This window comes from Malurus melanocephalus, unplaced genomic scaffold (genome assembly GCF_030028575.1).
Source record: "Malurus melanocephalus ecotype Western Australia unplaced genomic scaffold, MMel_1.1 scaffold_14, whole genome shotgun sequence".
In the NCBI taxonomy this organism is placed as follows: Eukaryota; Metazoa; Chordata; class Aves; order Passeriformes; family Maluridae; genus Malurus; species Malurus melanocephalus.
This window is the reverse complement of record NW_026623246.1, coordinates 4569459-4594855: the sequence shown is the minus strand read 5'-3', so window position 1 is coordinate 4594855 and position 25397 is coordinate 4569459. Positions and strand designations below refer to the sequence as shown.

Genomic DNA, 25397 nt, shown 5'->3' with positions numbered 1-25397 from the left:
GTAGTGAACACTCTTGGTAGGATGATAGGATCCTTCAGGAGGCATCCAATCCAACCTGCTGCCCAAAGCCACAAGATCAGGGCTTTGGCCAAGAAAAGCTCCAAGGATGGGAACAGCACAACCTGCGAGAGCAACCTTCTCCACTGTTTGACTTCTCAAGGTGAGAAAGTTTTCTGAGTTTTCATTCTGAGCTTCTCGTTTGAATCTATGCCTGTATCTCTCTTCCTCCCACCATGCACCGCTGTGAAGAGCCCATGTGCCTTCTCCATACCCCACCCATGGTGGGACACCCCCCATCCAGCCTCTCATGGCTGTGCAGGTGCAGCTACAGCTCCCTCTCAGGAACTGTAACAGGAGAAGCAAGAAGGTGTGTGGAAATACATCTCTGGATGATTTCCAAAGCCACAAAACTGTGGAAACAACTTCCTTCTTAAAATCTGTGAAAACTTCAAAAGTGGGGCTCAAAAGGCACCCAGCACCTGAGAGAGCAAAGCTTCCATTAGTTTGAGCTGAGCACCATGAAGGGGTTCACTGAAAAATCTCCAGACCTTATTCTTCTGATCTCTGGACTTGCTGCTTTCAAAGAACTTGTTCATTTAAAGAGCGTAAGTCATTCCCTCCCCTTCTTTCTGCCTCATGACACCATGACTCAGACTGGTTACCCAAATGACAGCATTCCAACCTGGGAGACACTGGGAGAGGCACAAATGAACACATATAAATGCTCCATGCAGGAAGCTAGCAGAACTGATCAATAGTCAGTCATTACAAAACACTGGGATGAAAATTGAAAATAAACTAATTGAGCCTAAACTATCTGAATTTATGCASACATAAGAGCATTCAGAGGTTTTGCTGGATGAAATGTCCATGTCATGTAGCACCATATCCAGGAGTGGGTGATTAAGGTGAGAGATGTGGGTGATTATGCAAATAGAATTATACTACTCATCAGCCATCTAGAGGTTAGAGRTTTAAGAGTTTTCTACCCACCATGCTCAGGGATCTTGATGGATTTGCCTTTTGTGACCTCTCCAATGATTTTTGAACCCATGATATGCATAGTGATCTGTTAAAATGAGCTCCACAATTTATTTATGACATATGCAGAAGAAAACTTCATTTATTTTAAGCTRCTGCATGATGGCTACCCTGGGTGTTCTGTAACTCCCGCTTGACAAAATCCAGCAGATTCCAGTCTCCTAATTACTTTTGAATCATTCAAAAATTTTTATGGGTCTCATCCCTCTTTCTGAGTCATCTCCCTCCTAAGGTAAACAAGTTGCACTTACACATCTGCCATTCTCTGTCTCTCATATTTTTTGTTACCACTCTTTGTATCTCATATTTGAGACAAGGAATTCAGSCATGTGCACACACAGTACAGATAAGCTACAGGATTTTTACAAGGGCATCATAAAATGTTGTCTATTTATTTCCTGTTGTTTTCTAACGTTGTGGTTGCCATTAAAWTCCAAAGAATATAGAACAGACTCCACAATTTTGACCTCAAAATTGCAACGACTGAGAAAACAGAGCTGTTTTCTTAGCCTGAAATCTGGAACACAGTGCACATCTACTCTGAAGAAAATAGAAGGAAAATCCAGAAAATGCTAATGACGTGATCTGATCACAGGAGTTGTAAAGTTAGTTACTTTACAAGTTTGACAGRAAACCTGCTCAGTTTGGATCAGTAACGACTTTAGAAAATCACAACACRAAAGCCTGCACACAGATTTAATATAAATGTGCTTTATTGCAGAGAAGTTACATTATTTACATGCTGCAACACATTACAACATAAATCTATCAAGTATTTCATGGTGGATGCTGTTGGTTGCCAGATAACATTGTCATAAGAACCACATTATAAAGTGAAGAGACTTACAGCTTTATATACTCTACAACTTGGAGTAGCTAAAATTTCAAAAGTCAAAGGCAGTGTTTGCTCAGGCCTGCCTGTTGTCATATGCATGCAAAAGCCTAAGGAGAGCAAATATAAAYGTCTTGTCCGGTTTCAGGTCTATGATGCCACCAAAGCTGATGAGAAGTGTGTACTGATTTATAGTTTAAAGCGCATAATCTTGCATAAATTATACAACTCTAATAAGATTGGTATAAATCTAATCATTTATAAACCATGGCTTAGAAATAAAGGAGAAATGCAGCTTGCACATGCATTAGAAGGACAACCTAGCAAATGTTTGTGACCTTCATGTTTACTGTCTTTTCTGTTAACAGATCTGCTAGAAAACATCTTTATAACATCTTTACTTTAGAGTTGCACTTCTCTTGGCTGAACAATGACAATGAAATTCCAGAAAAAGACATCTAAGCAATCTAGTCAATATATGCTGGTGGAGAAAAACCTATGAAATACAGAACATTATTTATGTCTAACTTAGTATGTCTTCATTAAGCAATGCTTCTAGCAGCATCATAGTGAAATAGAATAGTTGAGTGAAGTTTGGCCCCTCATTTTCTTAAATGTGAAACAATTTAAGTCCCAATTGAATCTGCAGCCCAAAGATCAAACGCTTAATAAACTGGGGAAAGCTCTGTTKTCTTCAAAAGAAAAGTTCTCCAACTGTGTCAGTCTTAGGGGATGTGACTACAACGAGCCTAAAGAACCATAACAGACAGTTTATAAGAAGTGAGGGAAAGGGTCAGGATGAAAGAAATCTAAATCAAATGAGAATATACAAGCCAATGCCTTCCCTGGTAAACCAGTCATCACTTTTTGCTTGCTCTGCAGCTGGTCTGTTTTATGCCAGCCAATGAGTGGGTTTTGTTTCTGTGTTTCTAATGAAGTTATCTTTTAGAAAAGAAAGAAAGGGAAAAGAAACGGAGCAAGTATTGATACACAGCGGTGGCACAGACACAATCATGCATGGAGGGCTTGATCCTGCCAGGAATGCAAGGGGCAGTGGTACTGTGCAGACACTTGGCCGATGTGGATCTCTCATCCCTGGTGCACACTGTGCCCCTACAGAGCTCCTGCAGAGCAGGGCATGGGCAGTGTGGCCTTGCTCAGCTCCCAGGTAAAGGATGGAGGGACAGATGAGCAAGGGCACGAGGGCTGGTGCCTGCTCCTTGCAACCATCAGTCTCCAAGAGGCAGTGAGTGCATACAATATCTCCTTCCATGATCCCTCCATGGATGCCCACTTCTACCCTCACAGTCGGGATCCCGTGAGTGAGTCAGGGCAGCCTGCCATAAACTGTCCCACCAGCCCCAATCCCAAAAATCACTGCTGAGACTGCAGAACTTCCCTTCAAGGGTGAGAGAGATGCAAGGTAGTCACCATTTCAGCACGTTTAAAATTGTGTATTTCTCTGCTCCTGGAGAATTGCCAGAAAGCTCTGTTCCTAGGACAGACTTCTTCCCATAGAAATACAGTTACTTTCTCTCAGAAACCTGATCAAGTCCCCCTGAAGCTGACAGACAAGTTACAGACAAATCCCAYGAGTGTCTGGGACTGGGAAGGGAGAATCTGAGCACACAGATCTAATCTCARCTCTTTTCCACACTAAGGACAGAGCTGGATTTGGGCTGCACAAAGTGTGATGTCCAAAGCACCCAGACTCGTATGCCTGACTCCCTTTCATGGGTGGAAGAGTCAGACAAGGCCAGGKTAACAGAGACCTAAGTCAGCACGTCCCCATGGTGGAAATGAGCACTGTCCTGGATAACCAGGTTGGCTGGGGCAGTTTAGCCACTTAATCTGGAGCTAATGAGCAGAATTTGTGAGGTAACATGTTTGGAGAGCACCAAGACCTGAGTCAACTTGTCCCCAGCTGGCTCAGGTGTTGGCACATTCCAGGTTTGGGCTTAGCAGCGGCAGTAGGAAAATCAGATCCATCTTGACCTGTCAGTCTAGACATGCCCACAGACTCCTCTCCTTTTTAAAGGACAGAAGAGGTCCTCCCCAAGCCCAGGCTGTCCAAGTCCCTCTGCTCATTGCATTTTATCTTAAGCCACTTTTTTATGATGCCACAAAAAATCAGTTTTACTACATACGTGTATGTGCATGTGTGTATTAGATATGACATTTATATATATATATTAAACATATATAAATATCTATTTTTATATATATTATATATATATTAAACAACACATTCTATTCAGTCATCCTCCTTTCATGTTCTTCCACTGAATCCCATCACTTCTCTCAAATTGCACMAGTTCTTTAGGACTGTCTGTTTTGGAGTACACATAGTATAGCCAATTCCTGTGAACAGCACTTTACTGGTACTGCATTGAGATGGCTGGGGCTGATTCCTTACTACTGATTCTCCTCAGAATCTTCAAAAAACGTCCTCAGGCCCTGATGGTGAACTGTCACTGAGACTCACAGTTGTGAATGGGCCACCTATGAATTAAGCTCATATGCACAATGAGGACTGTAGCTATTGCTGAAAAGTAGCACTGTATCAAACACTGACTTTTACTGTAAATGTACATATAAATTTTAAAAAAGTCAAAGCATTTTGGAGAGCTGGAGAGAGATGCCATCATTTCTGTTCCCAGTATCTCTTACATTTGCATATATGGGGGAAGAGTAATATTTTGGACTTCTCACTCCAAGGGCCAATCTTTGAGGTTTGCCAACAGGGATAAACAGTACAGTGTTGTTTCATGTATGCTAACTAATATATTTGCCAGAGCTGTCTGGTTTTAGTAGAACAGGTGATAATTTCTGGGGTATATTCATTGTCATTCTTACTTGAACAGGATAGGTTCAGTAGGAAATACTGAACAAGATCATCACCATCAATGTTTAAAGTAGGATTTCTGGTTTCTTAAATATTTTCCAGTCAGTAACAAAAACCCAAATAAATTGTCCTAAGACTTACCAGAATATGCAGCTAAGATGACTGAATTGCTGCTATTAACAAAGTCTATGAGCATTAACAGGGAAGTGCATAACTTACTGCATATAAAACCCCTGAATAGTACAGTATCAAACTATAAATTTAAATAACAGGGAGTAAACAAAACAAAAAAAATCACTATATAAATACATGAAAGGAAAAGAAAAAATCTCCACAGCTCAAAAGAATTTCCCAGTATGAATTACGGCTTCCATAGCCAGTGAAAGATTACTGCCTGCAATTACATATATAAACAGAAATGTCTACAGCAGGTATTTCAACTTGCAATTAGAAGACACTATCTGCAGGTTGCATAAATATGTTGTTGTGTCATATAATATCAAAGTTATTTGCAAAAATTATACAATCTGGAATGCTTTAATATGAGACACAACAATTTACTTGAACACACATTAATAAGAAAATGCGAACAATCATTTTATAAAATATTTTTGGGATACATGGAGTTAGCAGTGCTGTTTAGATTAAATACATAAAGTGAAAAGTCGTCATTTTAATAAGCTGCTCATTGATACCCCTTTTTGCCATCAGGACACTTTCTGTGCCCTACTTCTGCTGGATCTTTAAAGTCCCAAGGGCAAGGTACAGCCAGTTACGGCATCCAGAAATAATTTGGTTAAGATCGACACTGTGCGTTTGTTACCATCTTACTATTTTTTTCTTTTGAAAGAGAATTGATTTCACAAAGGCAGATTTCTTTCACTGACACAGTAAAATCCTTGGAGCAGGGACCATATTCTGGGCACTGCTAATCACATTGTTGGCACTCAACATATAAATAATAACAACATTAATGATAATTTACTTCACTTAACTCCTACTTATTTGTAGTGCTGATTCCCTTGATTTAAGTGATGCTCCTTAGGAATTTTCAGATGGTTTTCGCCTAAGTCTTCTCTGTCTTTCCTGCTGTCTTTCTTCTCAATGTTGCTACTCTCCTCAGTCCAAAAGCCTCTTATTTTCGAGGTGCTGCTGTTTTATTTGCACTTATAGCAGAGGTGTTCAATAAAGCTACACTTCTTTCTGCATTTGGTAAATCTGCTGTATCATACTCCCAAGGGCAGACTTCAGCTCGAGATGCTAAAGGTTGTTGTAAGTAACTACTTGGCTTATGGGAGTTGGATGAAAGCACATTTCCCTCAGAAGAGGCATTTTTTTTCTGTTCTGCCAATTTATTGAGGTTTTCCTTTTCTGCTCTTTTCTGGGGCAGCTCCTCCCGCTCCCCAGCATAGGTATTAGATGTATACCTATGAATATTCTCACACTTCTGCCCAGGAGAGACCTGGGACTTGGAATTTGACTGGTTTTTCTCATTTTCAAAGATCTGCTGCTCTTGTGTCTCCTGAGTGGCTGCTTCCACCTTCTCTGAACTCTTTTGATTTGACTGTTGGTGCCCCTCAGGTGTCTTCAGCTTGTGATGAGTCTTCCCCTTTGGCTGCGAAGGGTGGTTTTTCTCTGGCTCTGAGGAAGCAATAGACACATGTTTTTGAGCTTTAGAGTCAAAAGGCACAGGACCAGGAATTTGGTCATATATCTCCCAAGGACAAACTTCTCCTATGTCGAAATTGTCCTTGTGCTGAGACTTACCTGGGCCTGTGTCTGTGTTTGCAGGTGTTTGACTAACCCTTTGCTGTTTCATAATTCCAGATTTATGGGTTTTCTTTGTTTCCTCAGAGTGGGTAGAGTTTTTCCGCTGGGAATCCTTATGTTCCCCTTTATCGGAGGCGGAGTGCTTTTTGCTGGCCTCCTTACCCTTCTGCTGAGGTTTATGAGATTTAGTGCTTTCTTCTAGACTTTGTGTTTTACCCGTGAGTCCCAGAGTCTTTTCCTTGGCACTGGCAATAACACTGAGGGATTTTTGTAACACGGATGTTCTTGGATGCAGAGGCTTCTTATCGGCACTTAAGTTATGTGCACTCACTGATTTGCACACCAAAGGGACCGATTCAGTGGAGACAGCTTCAACCATTTCAGGAGCATTTTTGGTTAATTTGTTACCATCCAAGGAGTCCAGAAGCATTTTCTCAGAAGGTATAACTTCTGCACTTTCTGTAGTTAAGCCATTTGGTTCTTCTGTTTGATCCCTAACATGATCATAAGTGCTGTGGGACTTCTTTAAGGAAAATACTCTATTTTTCAAAGTCTCTTCTTTTGGCTTTGCAGAACTTGTAGAATCTGGTGTGTTTTTCTTCAGAGTGGCCAAATTCTTCACAGCACTGTGCTCCATCAGGTCCTTCTCATCCCTGGAGCACTGCCTGGTGACTGTCTCAGGGATTTCTGTAATACGCCGCATTATCGAGCGCCCCAAGCCCTTCTTTGAGCACCTTTTTTTCTGGAGATGTGGATTATTAGCAATCATCTTTTTCCTTTTATAGATTTCAAGCTGAGCATACAGTTTCTTCAACTCATCCTGCAAAGCAAAGTGAATGGCAAAACTAGTATGTACACAGTGCGTACATTCAAACAARCAGCCTGATGAATGCAAGACCTATTGCTCTAAAAAGGGCATTAAACTCCTTTCACTGWCTTTTCTAGTTCTTGAATACACCATTTTCATCAACTTGAATCCCATTTTTTTCCACTTTAAATAAAAGTTCAACCCTCGTGCACAAAYATGTTACTTTTTGCAGCATGCACAATTCATATTCATTTATGCTGTTTCAGATTTCAAAATTCTGCTGAACTCTATAGCTAGTTTTGTTCTCAGAACATAAAGTCTTTAATCATGTAAAATAAGAATAAAGCAGTTTTCTCCATTAATCACTAATCTTTATAGTTATGTATGCTTATGTATATGTTACATACAAATGACTAATTACACTGAACCCAAAAGCTGTTTGCACTTCAAGATAATTCAAAGAACCTATGTCAACTGAATAACAGCTCTTGCTGAGGAGGATTCCTCCTCCTTAGCCACCACTATGACTTTTACTCCAACTAGTAATGCAGCATCTCTTCACATGAGTAAATACTTTCCATGAGAGTATAAATGACCTGATATCACAGTCATAAAACATCTAAGCTGGCATTTTTCAGCTGATATCTGCAAAGAAAAACATATGCACACCAAACTGGAATTTTCTTGTAAGAGAAAGTGTTCTTGAAAATGAACACTATTTAAATGAATTCTATGTACCCGAATATCTTCAGGATCCAAACTGTGTTCGCTCCAGGCTGAGTTGATACTGCTGTTCAGATAGGATCCRGACCGACCCATATCAAGCTCATCTTCATAAGCTTCTGTAGCTATATCATCTCTTGGGTTATTGCTTGAATGTGAAAACTGCAATAARTATTCACAAAAAATACGTTGCCATGAGTGCAAAAGTTTGCTTCAACATCACTGTAATAGCTTACAACAGTTTTTATGGTTCAATGACCCTTCTATTGACTTGATGTGATTCTCAAACTCAAAACATTAAAACATTACTGTAAGCTTCATTGGTTTAAGTAGTGTCCTATGGAGTCTCAGTATTGTATGGAAGGAACTCTTATTAATAATGGCTTAACTTGATAAATCTTAGAGATTCACAYAAGTACAAAACATTCCTACTTATTTTGATACTTATTTGAACCTCCTTAAATAGCATTTTAATTAAGCTGGCATGAAAATACACTTTCAGACAGTATTTCCAATTAGGCTGTGAAAACGGTAAGACACTATTTTATACTACATACATCTTAATAATCCTGAAGAAAGCAATTCCTCTATTTTAGATCCTTATCCTGAAAAGGAAGACATAAGGTAGAAAGAAAAACAAAAAAGAGGAGAAAAACAAAAAGAAAGTATTGAAAAAGTTTTTTTTTTTTCTCTTCTATATTTAAGCAAATCCTTGAATCAGGAGTTGGATTGAGGTTGTCATTATTACTTTGTTCATACAATTCACTCATCTGTAGTTACTATTGTCCACATAGTCATCTGTCTTCAGGTCTTTATGAACAGAACTAAACCTTGTGAATCTTAATTATCTGAATTCTTTGGTGTGTTGGAAGAAAAGTCTGCGCAGTGTTATACAGATAATAAACTAAAAATGAAAATGTTGATTAGTAGTTATGAGTCAGCTTCAGAAAGGTCAACAAATTTTCTAGGCTAGTTTGGAAAGACTCCCATGAAGATATGTAATAAAGTACATGAATATAAAATAGAAAATACAAGACTGTTGCTAAAGACCAGAAAAGTAATTTAAAACAGAACAAGGWTATGCAGTATTAAGGCTGCCCTTATTATGATTGCTCAATGTACGTATATTTGACAGTTATCAGCGTACACTGTTCTGGCACACAGGAAAAGAGGAACAGCAGCTCCATTAACCTGAAAATTCTATCAACTCAACTGCTTAATGCTCTTTCTTGATATGCAGCATTCACCTTTACTGCTTTTGATTAATAGTCATTTAAAAAGCCATTAGAAAATCATTCCTTTTGCTGGGGTACTGTCTTAAGAAGGAAGTTCCACTCCKCTCCTGGGGACTGTTGCTAGGACAGGAGCCACCTGCAGCTCTCCTGCCCCTGGTGAGAGGACACCAGGGCTTTGCTCCCAGCACCCAACAGATGTGTCCCAGCTGCAGCTCAGGGGCTTTCCCTGCTCTCCCTGACTCCTGCCATCCCCATCTACTTGTGCCCCACACACCAATCCTGGCACCCAGCACCGCTCCTGGCACTGTGTCACGGGTGTTTCTACTCCCAGGGTGCAGAATCTGTCTGTCCCAGCCTCTGGTGGCAAAGGGTTCTCCTTTCTCAGCCTGYAGCTTCCTGCTTTAAATCCCTGCCTCTCTATCCCATGGCTACTCCAGCCTCCTGATTATAGTGTTTAATGCCCTTGCCTAAACTCTTTGTCTGATCTCTGCTAACTCTGGCAGCAGCACAGTCACACAAATACCTGGAGAAAAAGCATAGTTAGGTCCTATTCTTTCCTTCTTCCTAGGAAAGAATTCTTTCCTTCTTGCATTAATCAAATCAAAATTTTAAGTACTTTAAACTCCTGGAATTTTGAAAGCTAAAAGAAAGAATCTTTCTGAAAATAAATACTTTTTCAAAATAAAAAAATACAGGTTGTAAAGTAAAATAGCCAAATTTTACATTCTCCTTTTCTATCAGTTGCTTGTTAGCTTTATACAGAATTGCTTCTGCACAACAACGTTTCTCTTCTTGAGTCTTAGCAAAAGAAAAGAGACAGAAAACTCAAATACCTTAGGGATCAGAAGTAGCCCAACAGTGACTGTCACAGTCAAATGTGTGTGTGCAAAGAACAGCATCAGCATCCAGTCAGACTGAAGTCTTGAAGCAAGAATGAATCTGAAAATAGAATTCAGGGTTGCAATTCACTGCATTTCTCCAGTGCATTAGATTTAATATCTTTAATGATCCTTAGGTTTCTTTTCATTGAATGGCCAAACACAACTGGTTTTGTTCTGTACTGTTTTCACACAGACTAAAAATTACATCCATATGCTTTCCCTATTTGCTACAATTTCAAAACAACTCTGAAAAAAAATCAACAAACCAAAATATATAAAGAAACAACAGACCTTAAATTATACTGCGTATTCCATATTTCCCACTCTACTGAGCTGTCTTTTTGTTTTTGCTTATATTGTCACAGTTTCTTTGGCCTGAGTTATGGCAGCTTACATACATTAAGGATCTGAAGCGATGATTTTAGGTTAAGTAAGCACATGTGCTATGATGAATTGCAGTGCMCTTCATAAACACAGGATGTCCACAGATTGCAGCTACTGAGTTCAGCTGATAAGCCATCCAAGGGAGAACTGAACTGAAAAGCATTTCAGCAGGGAGCAGGGAAATGCTCTTTATTGCAGGACCGCCCAGCTCGCCCAAGAGCCTGTGAATGCTCGGAAATGAGTGGCTGAACTTCTCCAGCAAAACAGTTCCTTGCTGAGCTTTCTAAAGGAGTGGTAGAACAAGCGGTGCAGTTAAAGCTGAGCATGCTTGGCTTGCCTGCTTTAGTGARCTCCCAAAGATAGAAGCAGTAAGCAATGCAATGGATGAACGGATGTACCRCTGGCTTGCAATTTACAGGTTTACAAAAATCATTCAGATAGAAATGACATTWGCAACTTATCCAAGTTCACAGATGCACATTTTGAAGAAGCTTTTGTTAACAGAAAKAGTCTGGCATGAAACACTGGCTTACATGCTGCAATAATATAGTCATAATTACTTGTTTAATACTTTGTAAATTAAATGTTTYATGAACACAATAAAATATTCCAATYAATTATTTCTTAGAGMGATGTTGCTTTGGGGCACGTGGGAATATGAGGAGGCTCAGGCCTGAAATTTAGCATACTGAACACAACTGAACTGATGAAGATGACATGAAAAATTGACGGGTTTCTGAACGGGGAAACTGACATGAGAAACTAACAAATAACAGAGCAAAAAGTGAACAGAAGTTACAGAGAATGCTGTAAGGGATGGCAAGATTTCACAGGTGGTTAATAGGGAGTCATTTGAAAGATGGCCAAACTTCACAGGTAATTGAAGGACCTTTGAGGGAGCAGAACTTGCAAGGACAGTGGCATGATGGAACCATATCAGCRGTTAAGACTGTGATTACCTAGCTAATGGTATCATAAATGACAAATTTGAGTACAGATGCAACAAACTGTGACCAATAGGAAAAAAATAATGAGGGTGGGTTGTTTATTTGGGAAAAAAMCAAGGACTGATAGGGGATAAAGCAGATGGGGGAAAAACAAGGAAGGGGGGAAGCAAGGGGCATAAAATGGATGCTGACAGGGAAGCAAGTTGTCACTACGCCCTGTGCCTGAAGTATCTCCTATCTTCCCATTAAATCCTTCTAACGTGTGTGAGATCACCCTCTCCATGGTGCACGACTGTGTATGTGTAATTGATGAGCAAACCTCGGGCAGCACATGGGTGACATGCCCTGGGAATGCCCAGGGTCTCAGCCCAGACCCAGCTGCAGAGGAGGAGCAGGACCAGGCTGGGAGTGCTGGACCTGTGCTGCTCCCTGTGCCAGGTGCTGTGTGGGACTCCACAGACATGGATTTGCTCAACCTGCAATTGGAACCAGCAGCAGCCAGATCCATCAGACAGACAAGAGAAAGCAGCCACATCCTGATGGACACTGGATYGGGTAAACCTTTTAACAGATCCAATCCTCAAATTCTGTGAAGGCTTTTTTGCCTGTTTTATGCTCGAGACTTCCATTAAGGTATGCATGACATACGATGTCCTCAAGCACAATCACACTTGCAGTAGCCATTCAGCCCTAGCAAAGATGGGATTTCTATTTGAATGAGATTTTTTCCATATAAATTTTGKGTTTCTCAGTAATTTAAGAGAAAGAGAAATGCAGGAATTTGTTATTAYGCTGATCTGAACATAATCCAGAATCCTCTGCTTCTGAAATGGGAATACTTTCAAAGGAAAACAAGATGCAAACAGTTCAAGGTTTTACGCAGTGCTCACATCAATCTTCTCTGAGCTTTGGGAGTTTTCAAACTGGATGGCTGCCTTGGTGTCCTTCAAGGTTCCAGTACTTTCAACTTCATGACAATTCAGATATGTCATATAAATCTAAGTTTTATGTTTCTGCCCTTTCAGTTGTATCCTGAATTTGGCAGGGAAGATGGAAGCAAAAAAAAAAAAAAAAAGTAAGGAAATGGATTAAGAGCTGTGCATGCAGAAATGGACATAGTTTGAGGAGGGATTGTGTGCATTTTACTCAACCTTATCTATGAACACCACATGATATTTCTTCCACCTATCAGCACATATCAGGCAGATGCCAAGGAATCAATACAAAAAGCACATTAAAAAAAGAAAGAAAATAAGGAAGAGTAAGATCAGCAGACCTAAGGCTGCAGGCACGGGATCGTCAATAAAACAAACTGAAAGACTTAATCCCTTTGTGTCTCCTTCATAAGGCATGTATTAAAATGCCGTATTTTCCTCTTTCCCCCTCTCTTTCATCCAAGATTACATGTCTCCTGTTGTATTGTTACAAGAACCTTGCAGCCCACAAAATAGCTCTGAACTGTGTCTTCTAACATGGCTCAACACACAGTTTAGGAATATGAATTAATGAGGAAAAATTGAATGAGATGCTGTCATATTGGTTAAAATAAATTCARAAGTATTGTAAGTGATTTTTACATCTATCAGGAATGAAAAGAAAAAAAGCTTCYGTCAAAAAGAGATTTTAAACAATAACTTTGCAGATGTCTGTTTTAGGGAGTATAGATTTTGAGAATATGTGGATGGTGAGATACAGGGTTAGGAGAAGGTGAACAAGAAAAAATTGCAAGCCTGAAAAATGCAGCAAACCGCATAACAATGTTAAGAGAAAAGAGCACCAGGAAGGAACAGAGATGAATGATTTGCTCTGTTGATGTTTACTCAGAAAAAAACATGAAAGCAAGCATCAAGAAGACAGGGAGAAATGTTAGTACCAGACAGACCCAGGAACAGAGAAGAGTATTTGAAGACTGTCAATGAAGGAATGTAAAAAAAAAATCTTAGTAGATAAGGTCTGTTAGGAGGCAAAAGAAAGTGTGAGAATGTCTGAAGAAAGTCTTAAAGAGTTTTTACAGGATGGGATGAAACTCATGTTATCTTGCTCTYTTGCATTTTCAAGGACCAATTCATTTTTACACGGTAGGAAAGGCAGATTCAGTAATTTTCATGTAGCTCTAGAAAAAAACCCTTCTTTATTTGTTACTACCCAAATGATTTACAAGCATGAAATGTAGAGCTCATTACAGCCTTCATAAGAAACATGGGCTTGATATTACTAATACAGCATCATATACATTTCTTAATGTCAGCATATAAAACACTGTGCTTCATGCCCAAACCAGTACAATATCTAACATACAGCTGCAGCTCACCAGTCTGTTACACACCAGCAAAGGTTCATACAAACCAACACTCTTACCTGCTGTTTTTCTAGGTATGCAAAACAGTGAGCAGTGCGTAGATGACTGAAGACAGACAGTCATTTTGCTATACCTAATTTAACATATATACTGAACTTTGATCCAAGAAAGTATCACTTAACAATACTGAGAAAGACCCCTAATTATACAAYTTCATATTCTTGAATCCCCTGGGAACAGTTTTCAGTTTAGTAATCACTTAATTTGCAGAAACAAATATTTATAAGACCTTTCATTATGCATCCTATCCCATTCACCCATTTTAAGTTACACCATATGAAACCTGAAAGATAAATGGTTAATTACTAGATCTACAGATCACTTGCCTAATTGTATGGAATATAGCAGAGATAATGAGCTCATTGTGAACTGCAACAGCCATATAACGTGGCTCATGAAATGCTGATGGGACTGTCCGCACTGCATAGCAGAGATAAACACCCCACAAGAGGAATAAAAATTCAGCTGTGAGAAGAACAAAAAGAAATAATTTGCAATTAGTTTTATAGATGGAAGAAAATTTGAAGCACTACAGTATCTTCTGTATGTGTGAGTATCTAYGCAAAGACAATACACATATATATATATGTACACACATAGGCATTCAGGCTTTTTGGATACTGTACATGCTACATTTGGTTTACATTTTACACACCTTTTTCCAGATCAGGAACCTTTACATTCATRGTGTTTCAGACTTTCAATGATGAACTTTGAGATAATGTCTAAAAATAGCTTACTTGCTTTTATAATTGGTACTAAGTAAGAAGTTTGACAYCACTTCAAGTAACAAATATTTTTAATTGTAGCTCTGGTTCATGGTTGAGAGGCAGATATGGTGCTACTACCGGACTGTACGCTTTTAAAGACAACACTTTCATTTCAAAGGTTTATAACTTAGATATAAAAATATACTTTGTGTTAAAAAAATTCCTCCGTTCATGATAATTAATTCTGCTGGTACCCATAATGTGAGTCACTCCTGAGGATCTAATATAATTACAACAAATGATGTGTTTCTGTTAGCAGAAAAATGAGTAAAGGAAGAAAGGAAAAGAAGTAAAGAGTCAGGCTCAGCCTAATCTATTCAGTTAGAGCTAACTCATTTGCACCCAGCAGTATGCTGACTTCAGTTTCCAGTGGACAGTCTGATGTGACATCATTTTGATCTTGATACGAATGAAGTTATTTCCTACCCATATTGAAAAAATTCCCAGAAAAAAACCCCTGCAGCTCTGCCACGTAGTCATGAATGGAGCTGGTGTAGGTCCCTCTTGCCTTGCAGTCAGGGTTGACAATGGCTGAAGTGTTTGAGTGTCACCAGCAATGTGCAGTTCCATGTTAGACTCCTGCAATGCCAGCACAGCTCCAGACCTGCTTCGGAAACTGAGTGTGACCCCATTGCTACTCATGCACTGCTTTTTCCTTGTTGAATTTTTGCCCTAAAAACTACAATTAAATGCAGTATAATAGAAAATTAATTATTTTTCAGACTTATTTTTGCCAATAGTTTTTCTGTACTGTAACCAAACCCAGCGATCAGTGGCACTACCCTATGGAAGTGATCAGCAAATAATTCTGGGTCAGGTTTTGGTAAGGACACAAATGTTTGTGAACCCCACCATTTGTAACAGACTGAAATATAATATCAGTGCTGGATACCTCATTAGTACAGGTCCTCTGGTTTCTCTSCTTTTAGTAGTCCATGACTGCTGTAATTCGCCTATATTACATTGTTATATCGTCTTGAAACTTCAAAGTTTGCTATTAATTTCTAAAATCRGTAAGTGACAAGTCTGGATAAAATTAATTCAGTTACACAGATCTCTCTGTGCTATGATCAGAGTTCAATTTGAACTCTGAATAACACTTTGCCTGTTTCTTAATGAAAAATAGATGTCCCAGTTCCAAGATCATAACCTTTACTAGAACACATCTTTCACAGACCCAGCAGCCTTACCAGTTATATAAACCCAAACATCAGATGGRATATAATCTATTCATACTTCAAAACTGCTGGTTTTGTGTTCCTCCTCATCAAATCCTAACAATAATAAACTTTTTGATCTTTTGACTATATAATAGCATTACTTAGGATCTTACTGACTGTCATAATGAAAAAAAAACTTGGTATGAATCTTCTGAGACTATATGTGCCAACCTGGTTTTGAGCTCAACAAAAAGCACACTTGCAGGTATGTTTGTTCCAAATTCTCCCTACGCTTGGGCAAACTGGTTGCTACTTCCATTTCATTCAAAATTACCTACACTGTCGATGAAGTCTGTCATTCTGGTTTCTTAAAAACTCCTGCACAGMATGACCTACCAAGCCACCTTGATCCTGAAGTCTTTCCTGAACAAGTGGAATACAAATTTGGCTTCAATGAAATAAGAATAAAGGGTTTTTTTTTACAAATGTTAGCAGTCTAAATTCTTTTCTTTAGGTACTTGCCTCAGATATGCAGATTCATGGTACTGAAATTGCTCTTCAAAGAACTGTAATTTATTGCTCTAATTGCTCCATAATGATTTAGAAAAAACTGAAAAGCAGGAATGGTTAGAATTAGGCTGCTAAAGCCAAATCACTGTCTTACTGCACTATCTTCTATGGAARCACTTCATACTGACAGTTCAGCAGAGCTCCTCTAACATGCCAGAAAACATCTTTTCTCACATTTTGCCTTTCATCCAAACTTCCCCTGCTCCCCAAKACTAGCAGCAGACCTGAAGGGATGAGCGGATAGTGAAATAACAGGCATACTCTATGACATCATCCATGGTCTGCTCCCCTTCCTCTGTCTCAGCTGAAGTTAGGAGAACCCCAAGTCTCTTCCTGACTGAAAAGATCAGTTACAAGTGCTAACAGAGGCTGAGAGTTTGAAAAGGTTTGGCTTTCAAAGGAATCAAAATACCCAAGTCAAATTTCATGTGCTGAAGGTATTCTTMYGTGAACTAAAGAATRAGGGTCAAATTCTGCTGGTTTTTAAAGAAGTAAAATTGCTGTAATTTGGACGACTTACAAGAACTAGGGGGTTTCTTTTTTTTACATAGTGAAAAAGTGAAGGATAATGAAAGTGAAAAAGCCACACTTTACATTAAAAGAAAAAGCCCTACAACACAAACATTTCAATTAGCTGGGCTAAGTAGGAAGGCAGGTAGCATTTGATCTCCAGATCTGATTAATTCTGAAAATGTCACAGTTTTCAGTTTCACAATCATGGTTACAAAGACTTCCTAAGACAACAGGCAATTTCAAAGTATTAATATACTGGAGCATAACAGCAGTTTGTACCATTCAGTGCACAATGCTTTCAGAAAAACTTTACATTTAGAGCAGAGTTGGCATTCCTGTCTGCAGATAATAATTAGTGTGACATCTGGTATGGAACACAAATAGGAAAGAGTTCTTAAAACATAAGGTAAAATAACAGAGTTCCTTTACTTGCTGAGTCCAACATTACAATAATTTCATTAGCAATGACAAAACAGGACAGACTGATAGAAGACCAATTTATTATCTAAACCACTAATTAAAGCTTAAATGTATCATGTAAAAGCTGGGTTTGAGGGGGGAAGTCAAGTTCCTATAATTAGCTACAGACTATTAGTGCAATTTGCAGTAAGAATAGGAAGGTGYTATTAAATTTTGCTGTATTGTTTTTCCACGTGGCCTTTTTTTTTTCTCAGTATGAAGTAAGGCGATCTATTAATGTTAATTAATATTAACCTATTAATTTGTTACTCCAGTGAAAAACAAAGATATAACTAACTGACTAACTAACTAACTAACTAACTAATGATAGATAGATAGATAGATAGATAGATAGATAGATAGATAGATAGATAGATAGATAGATAGATGATAGATAGATAGATAGATGGATGGATGGATGGATGGATGGATGGATGGATGGATGGATAGATAGATAGATAGATAGATAGATAGATAGATAGATAGATAGATAGATAGATAGATAATTGAGTACATCTGGCCAGTTGCTGCAAGGTTCTGATGTACAACTCATCTCTGATTAGGTTTGTTTATGGGACATTTGTGACTGTTTTGCATCACATATCTTTAATGATCAAAATCTGTGAAATATGATATGAAATTTATCTATTTAGTCTATTTGGCTTGCTGAACAACTTTCCACTAAAAGTCTAGTGTACAAAAGTGACTTTCTGACCACTAATGGAATATCTTAGCAATTTGCATACCTGTCAAGAGCAAACTCAAAGCTCAAAACACATGATCTTGTTCCCGTAAGTACGATTTAGTACAAGGCATATAAATGACCCCATTTTATATGTCAAGCACAAAACCAAGAAAACTTTCCTTTCCCCTTCTGAAAAATTATGAAAATTCCTAGGAAAGAGGGCTGTCAACTACTGTCTGGACAGAAAATGCGGAGTCAAAACARTAAAACATTAAAGAGCTCTGAAAGAAACCTTGCAGTAGTTGCTCTATATTTGTCCAAACCAGGCACTCAGATTTTGGGAGAAAATCTCTGRTAGATAAGAGGTTAAGAAAAGGCACAGTTGCTTTAAAGGCATAAAGAGATGCAGATATGAATGGAAGGTACGAGATGAAAATGTAAAGTGACCTCAATATGTCATGTRCACAAATGAATTAGTCTTTAAATATCTCTCTTCTTAGTCACTATCCACTTCTTATCCACAGAACCTTTTATCTGGTCTTTGCATTATCTGATCAACCTGCTTAGTATATTCTTTGGTGTTTAAAAAGGAGGATTCTTCCTTGTCTTCATGATGCTGATTATGTTTTTAGAAAATGAAGCAATTTGGAGCACTTAGCTTGATCATCCAATACACTGAGCCAGACTCAGGGCTGATGCCACAGGCTTGTTACAACAAAACATGTCTGCTCACCTGAAATCTTTTTAGGCCATTGCTCATATTCTACATCTTAGAATGCAGGAGAATGACATACATTCACAGTTTGTGGTATGTATCTGTTTCATAGAGAAGGACAGACTCAGGGTTGTTTTTATAAACTTTAACTTTCTCAAAGGATCTAGGTTAATATATTTTCTAGGTTTTGCTAAACATGCAGTGGTCTGTGTTGCTCCGAGCAGACGGAAATCTCCATGTCCATCACTGTTTTCACTCCTGCTATGCAGATGTCTGTACCTCACCTGACTGCACAGAACTACAGAGCAAAATTCAAACTGAAAGCAGTGACCAAAGTCACTGTCCTCCCTTTAGAGATTCAAAGAAGTCATTGAGACTCATACAAAGAAATATGAAAAATCAAGAAATGTGAAAGTGCACCTTGGAACATGCCTTAAACACCAACTCTTCTCGGAGGTCTCAGCAAAGAACTCCACCCTTACTTCTACAGCTTTGGTGTGTAAGAACTGCCCAGCACTCAGATAAAAATACCATACCTGCAGCCTTTACTTGCTCTCTTTTGCATGTATGATCTTCAGCTTGCCATATTTCTTAAGAGACCAGACTCATTTAATGCATATGACAGAGCATTTCCAGGGGTAAATCAAGGCTGGCTAATGAAGAAAGCTCTGTAATTTGTTGCAGATATCATTTAGATGTCTAGTGAATGAGAGAAAAGACTGTAAGGGGGGGAGGTGGTCTAGCACACATGCACAACCGACTTGTAACTCTGCCTGTGCTTTCAGCTCCAATGCACATGAAAACAGCCCTCACTTGGGGTCCTCATTCAATCCAAACTTTGCAGTGGTGATGATTTTTTGCAATGGTGGGAGCATTTTTCTTGCCATTTGGATGCCAAATAGGCATTTTTGCTGTGATTTGCAGCAAAAAAATAAGCATACAGGGCTGTATTTGTAGCCAGTGAGACAACACATATTGTTACAAATACATTTGACTAARCTCTGTAACTAAGCCAAAAGCATTGCAAAATGGACACCCAGGTTAAATGGACCATATAACCCTAATGTCACTGTGCCTCAGCTTTGCCTGTGTAAAATGGGGATAATGCCCCCCTGCCACTGCAAACTGACAGTGGAAATAAATTTACCCATATTACTTTACCCAAGTGCAGAGCTTAAGTCTTAAACTGTGGATTTCCTTCCTGCCATGGTCAGGAGAGGAAAGTGAGTTATTTCWGACTGTCCTGGCTGCTTCTGAGCCCTCCTGCCCTGGCAGAAAATGCCTTTCTCTYCATTTTCTTCTTCATGCCAGCCCCTCGGTGAACATGGCTGTGGGCACCCTGGAGCCAGGACACCCATTCCTGTGYCCTYCTTGCACTCTGCTGTGCAGAAGCTRYTTGCAAAAMCAAGACAGCCCTGAAAGATTAAAGCCCTTTTTCATGACTCGGTATGAAGCCATAAGTCTGACCACACTTAATCGTTTAAAATCACTATCACAGGCCAAGAATAGGCCACTGCTCCCCAGAGATGGTGACATTAAAGCTCAGGAACTTGAACTTGTGACTTGAGCAAGTTCATTCGGTATTCTGAACTCCACACTGTTGTAGAATAGCACTGTTCCAGCAGTTACAGCATTTTTTYCCCCAGGTTTTAAACTCAAATTACTGATTACCACTCTACTTAAATCCATAACACAACCACGACAACTCATCTATTTCTCTACCACACTTCACTACATTTTAAATCCTGTTTACAGAAATGAAGGGAGCTGTGGATCTGGAAGCACAGCTCTTCCATCCGTTCATTCACTCAGGGTGCCAGCTGGAGCTGAGCATGCACCATTTTAAAACTGGGAAAAAATCGTGTCCTCAATTGCTCCTGTGTTGCCAGCCAACGCAATCTCTTTCTGCATCACTGTGTCCAATCTCCCACCTGGAGAGTTGCACCATGTCAAAGGAGAAGCTTTTTTCTTCAACTGAAAGGATTTTTATATATTTCAATGAACTGTGATTACAACTTTTCAGTGTTGAGTTATTCCTAGCAAATTATAAATTACCTCTATAAATTAGAGGTTTATCTGTCTCTCCCACCACATCTCAGCATCATTTTAATTACCTACGCACAGCAATAAAGAGACCAATGTGTGGAGAATGAATTGATGGTGCCCGATTCAGACTTTTTCTTTCTACCAGAATTTCCATGGCCTGTGGGACTGGTGGGAGAAACAGCATTCCTGTCCCCACACTGGCACAAGACTGCCTTGCAATGCAAAGGGACATGCTGACCATGGTCTGTGGGTCCCATGGGTTCAGGGTGCCCTAGAGATGGCTTTTGCTGGCAGTGGAGACATATACACTGACTTGAACATATGCCAGTGCTCAGGTCCCTAGGAGCTCCCCTCATTTCTGCCCTTCTTTYAGCCCTTATACTCAAGCATTTTTTAATTCCTCTACACAGATATGCTGTCCTGCCTCATGACTTCCATAGCTTGCTGTTGTTATTAAAGTCAGCTGGACACTCTTCTCMTCTCCATGTGCCCCGTCATCCTCTTCTCTTGTGTGTGGATGAAAGAGGGAGAACAGGATCAGCTGAAAACTGGCTGAGTGTGGGGCCTCTTCTCCCACATCTTAAAGRGGATGCAAGCAAATGCCAATGGTGTCCAAAGTACTTGCAGTGCTGCAAAGATTTGGAGCAGTACAAATAGTGGACTCCAAAAAAGCAAGGTGATGCAAAGACAAGAGGAAGTCAGAGCATCTTCCAGCTTCTCCCAAACCACCGGTGACTTGCAGAAGCAACTAAATATGGCATTCACCAGCATGTAAACATGTGGCTCAGGCAACACAAACATGGTTTCCTGAGCAGAAATACTTTGTAGAAATCATGCCTCAATCAAAGATTTAATCTACCATGTAACAAGGAAAAGCAACGTTACTGCAGGGGGTAATGATACACAAACTGCTGAGGCTGGGGGTGCCAGCACCATTCACTATCTTTGGTGCMGTCTCTCAAACTGTTCCAGGTTTATCTTATCCTGGAGATGCGTGACATAACTGCACACGGTGCTGCTAATGAGGAGTGTGAAAGGACTGCAGAGAGCTGTACGTGGTGGCAGGAGGAGGAGTTTACRAGCAGAAAAGGGACAGAGCTGAAGGTACTTTGTAAAACAGTGTTCTTTTCCTATTTCTGCTGAAAACATTTTACACAGGCCTTATCACTTAGAATAAGCTTTTCACAAGTGATCACTATTTTTAAATGAGAGATTTTTTGAGTATCTAATGTGAGAAATGAAGCCAGATCCACACCAGTGCTGAATTCTAAGCATCTCCTGGTTCTGCTTTCCACACAGAGGAGGCTATAAACAGTAGTCTGAAAAACCAGTCCCTCAATGTCTCAAGACAGACACTGAAAATGGGTAGCTACTGTTGACAATTCTGGCTTTAATCTTTGTAYACTGATGCTAAGGGGAACGTGCTTAAAACGCCCATTTGGCAGTTCTTTATTCACTGCATGCTCTGAACAACAMACCCCAAATATGGCACAGGGCCACATGAAATGGGGGGAACAAAAAGAAATAATAAGCACTCATTCACTGATTGCAGCAGAGGACCTGTAGAAAATTTAATAAAGGGCCTCATCAGGATGTATTACAATGCCCTAGCTCAAAACTGTACAGGCAGTCTTGATGCCCAATTTGTCAGAGCTTGTCCTGGAAMCTCATGCCCTCTTTAAATACGAAGATTATATATATTAAATATCAACAAATGACCAGTGGGAGGGAGTTCTTCTGGGWACAGTCCAAAATACTCACTTTGTTCCTTTTCCTGGCTGAAAGCATGTGATTATCATGTGGAAGCTTCGTATTTGAAACCCTCCTGATGCCCAGGACCCAAAGCATGAGCTACAGATGTGTGGGCCATGGCAGCAGCTGGACCTCAAAAAGGGGAAAAAWTTCTCCCTGTGCTTAGTTAACATCTGTCATTCACTTCTGGGCCAAATAAAAACTGAAAAACACATAGAGAATGCATAGGGGTGGGTTTTAAAACTGCCCTATCCATTCTGGGTGAAACTGGCCCTGCTGAAGTCAGGAACATCCACCTGTCAAGACTTTACCTCTGCTTTTTGTGCTTTGCATGCATGTTTATCTCTCTGCCAGCCTCTCCCTGGGGCTTTGTTCATTAAACTTATTATATTGTCTCTTTTTCCAGTTTCTGGGAAGCTCTTTTAAATCCTGCGCCGGTATCTGTTACACTTACAGGATGTTTTCCCCTCAGGATAAAGAATAATAGTTTGATTTGCGACACTGCAAGCCCTTAGGCACCAGAAGTTTATCACTTGTAGTTTTTTACTGAGTCAAAATCTTGTGGTGACAGGTAGAGGTATAGAATTTATTCAGGCCATAGGAAAAGGGCTTTGTGGGTGAGTGTTTTCAAGGCCTCAGGTCTTTCTCTGCAATCTCAGAGTGTCAGCCATGCCACGGCTTGTCAASGAGACTGATGCCCTGACCTTGAAAGGGATGCAGAAACTAACACAAAGGAAATAAAAGAATCTGGGCAAGTAACAAATAAGGTAACCAAAAGTATCCAACCCTAAGGAAATTACACACTAACTTACACTACATTATGTAGATAAAGTAAGATTTACTGAATGCTAATTTTTCTCATCAKCATATCACAGAGTACAGAGGCAATGCTAGAAATGGTGATAGCCATTTCTAGCCATGTCTAAGTCCCTACTTCTCTCACAGAGAGCATCCTCTTAAACTTAATGGAAATGTAAATATAAAACATTCACAGCAATAAAAGTCTCYGGAGATAGAGTCTAAGTAGCGTGATTAGTATGGAAAATGCTTCATAAATCCCAATTCCAATAATCTCTGGTAGCATAAAGGATTCATCTCATTATGACTTTCAAYAGAGCCTTGTTAATTCTCACTTCACTAATCTGCGACCTTGAAAATTCCCTGTCCACATTKCAATGAAGTGTTGACAGCTGAGTGAAATAGGGAGGTATTCCAGCAAGGGCTACAGGTGACAGAATACATCCCAAAACACTCACTAGATTTACATAAAGTACTGTGCCTGACTAAATGAAATTAAATCAAATCACAAGTCTTAAAAAAACTACCATCCACCATTTTTATTTTAGCATTTCAAATCAAATGGCAGAATCTATCAARTAATTTATTACATAGTATATTTTGCAAGGCTGCTGCCATAGTAATAAAAGGAGTCCTGCGTTAATGACATTACTTCTGACATATTTCTGAGATGAATTATCTAATTTTTGGGACTAGTTCCTATTGTCTGTAAGCTTTTCAGGCCACTGAAGCAATAAAAATCTTGAAGCACACAGGCACACACGCATATAAATATATATACATATATATATATACACACACACACACATTACTACAGTCTTGTGCACACATTTCCTGCTACCACTAATGAGACTGCACGGTTTACTGAAGACTTGCATTATTCTGTTCATGAGGTTGTGTGGGTAAGAAGACAAAATGACTGAACAAAAGAAATTCTGTCCAGTTTTTCAGGCTCCAGAGCTCATTTGCTTCTATTACCCCAAGTGCATTAAAAACATTAAAAAAAAAATTAAAAACTCTTCTGAAAGTAATGTAAATATACCTTAAAAAAAAAGTCCTTATTTTTTTTCAAAATTAGGCAGACAGCAATTTATGTAATTTCTTGCCAAAATTGACAATTGATCATAATTAGGTATTAAAATCTGAATCACTATTGTTAATCACCATGCCACTAGAATTATAAAATCCAGAGACTAAAAACATTTGTTGCCATTATGCAAAAATCACCACTATCAAAATAACAATGAAACTACACTGGCAAATGCAGAAAAATTTTGATCTAAAATGGGTTAGTGCAGATGACATCATCTAGTGTTTCACATTTAATTCTTTTCTGTTATTAATTTTACAACACCTTTGGCAACACTATTGCTCCATTACTGTAAAGTACTCCCTCCAAAAGGACCCAAATTGAGATGCATTTCAAAACAAGCTCCTTTCTATTCCTCTCTATGTGGTTTACTRGTGAGCATATTGACTGATGGGGTACCTTTGCCCTACAGCCTCTGAGATCTTACACAAATCAGAGAAAAGCGGAGCACAGGGGCACATTGGAAGCTCCTTGGTGGAGCTGGCAGCAGTGTTTTGCCCCATGCATTCTCATGCTTTGGCACTCTGTACACCACTCTAAGAGAATAACATTTCTCTCCATCTCATCTGCACTCTCGTGTGGAGAAGCCACCATTACCTCTTCCTAATCCTCAGCTGCAGAGCTTTGTCTGTGGGATGTCCATGGGAGAAGCAGGGGAAGGGCAGAACAGTATGAATTTATGTCAGATTTGAAAACACTGATGTATTTGAGACATTGGGTGGCCTAGGATGGCTAGCCTGGGCTGTACAAGAAACACTGACTCTAGGGGAAAGCACTGAAGCTGTGAGGCTGCGGGAGAAAGCACATTACACTGTTTAGCTGAACCCTGGCACACAGAACCCACTGTTGGTTGCAGAGTTAAGGAAACAAAAACGGATCCTTTCTCACCTTTGTACGACTTCTGCAGGGTGTCATTCTTTAGCTCCTGACTATTCCATGCACTGAAACCACATCTAACAAATACATTAAGCTGGTGCATCTGATGTTAATTTCCTATTCCCTGTACTTTGATAG

General features: G+C 39.4%; 1 protein-coding gene across 1 annotated transcript in view; it reads right to left on the bottom strand.

Annotated features, from left to right (window-relative positions):
- Positions 1-1742: 1742 nt before the first annotated feature.
- Positions 1743-25397, bottom strand: part of GPR158 (G protein-coupled receptor 158) — a 179281-nt gene continuing 155626 nt past the window's right edge. Inside the window, exons 8-11 of the mRNA XM_057384046.1 lie at positions 14152-14290; positions 10088-10193; positions 8035-8181; positions 1743-7308 (exon numbers count right to left, since the gene is read on the bottom strand). Coding sequence (XP_057240029.1) covers positions 5854-7308; positions 8035-8181; positions 10088-10193; positions 14152-14290 — 1847 coding nt within the window. The 3' untranslated portion in view covers positions 1743-5853. The remainder of the gene's footprint in view (positions 7309-8034; positions 8182-10087; positions 10194-14151; positions 14291-25397) is intronic.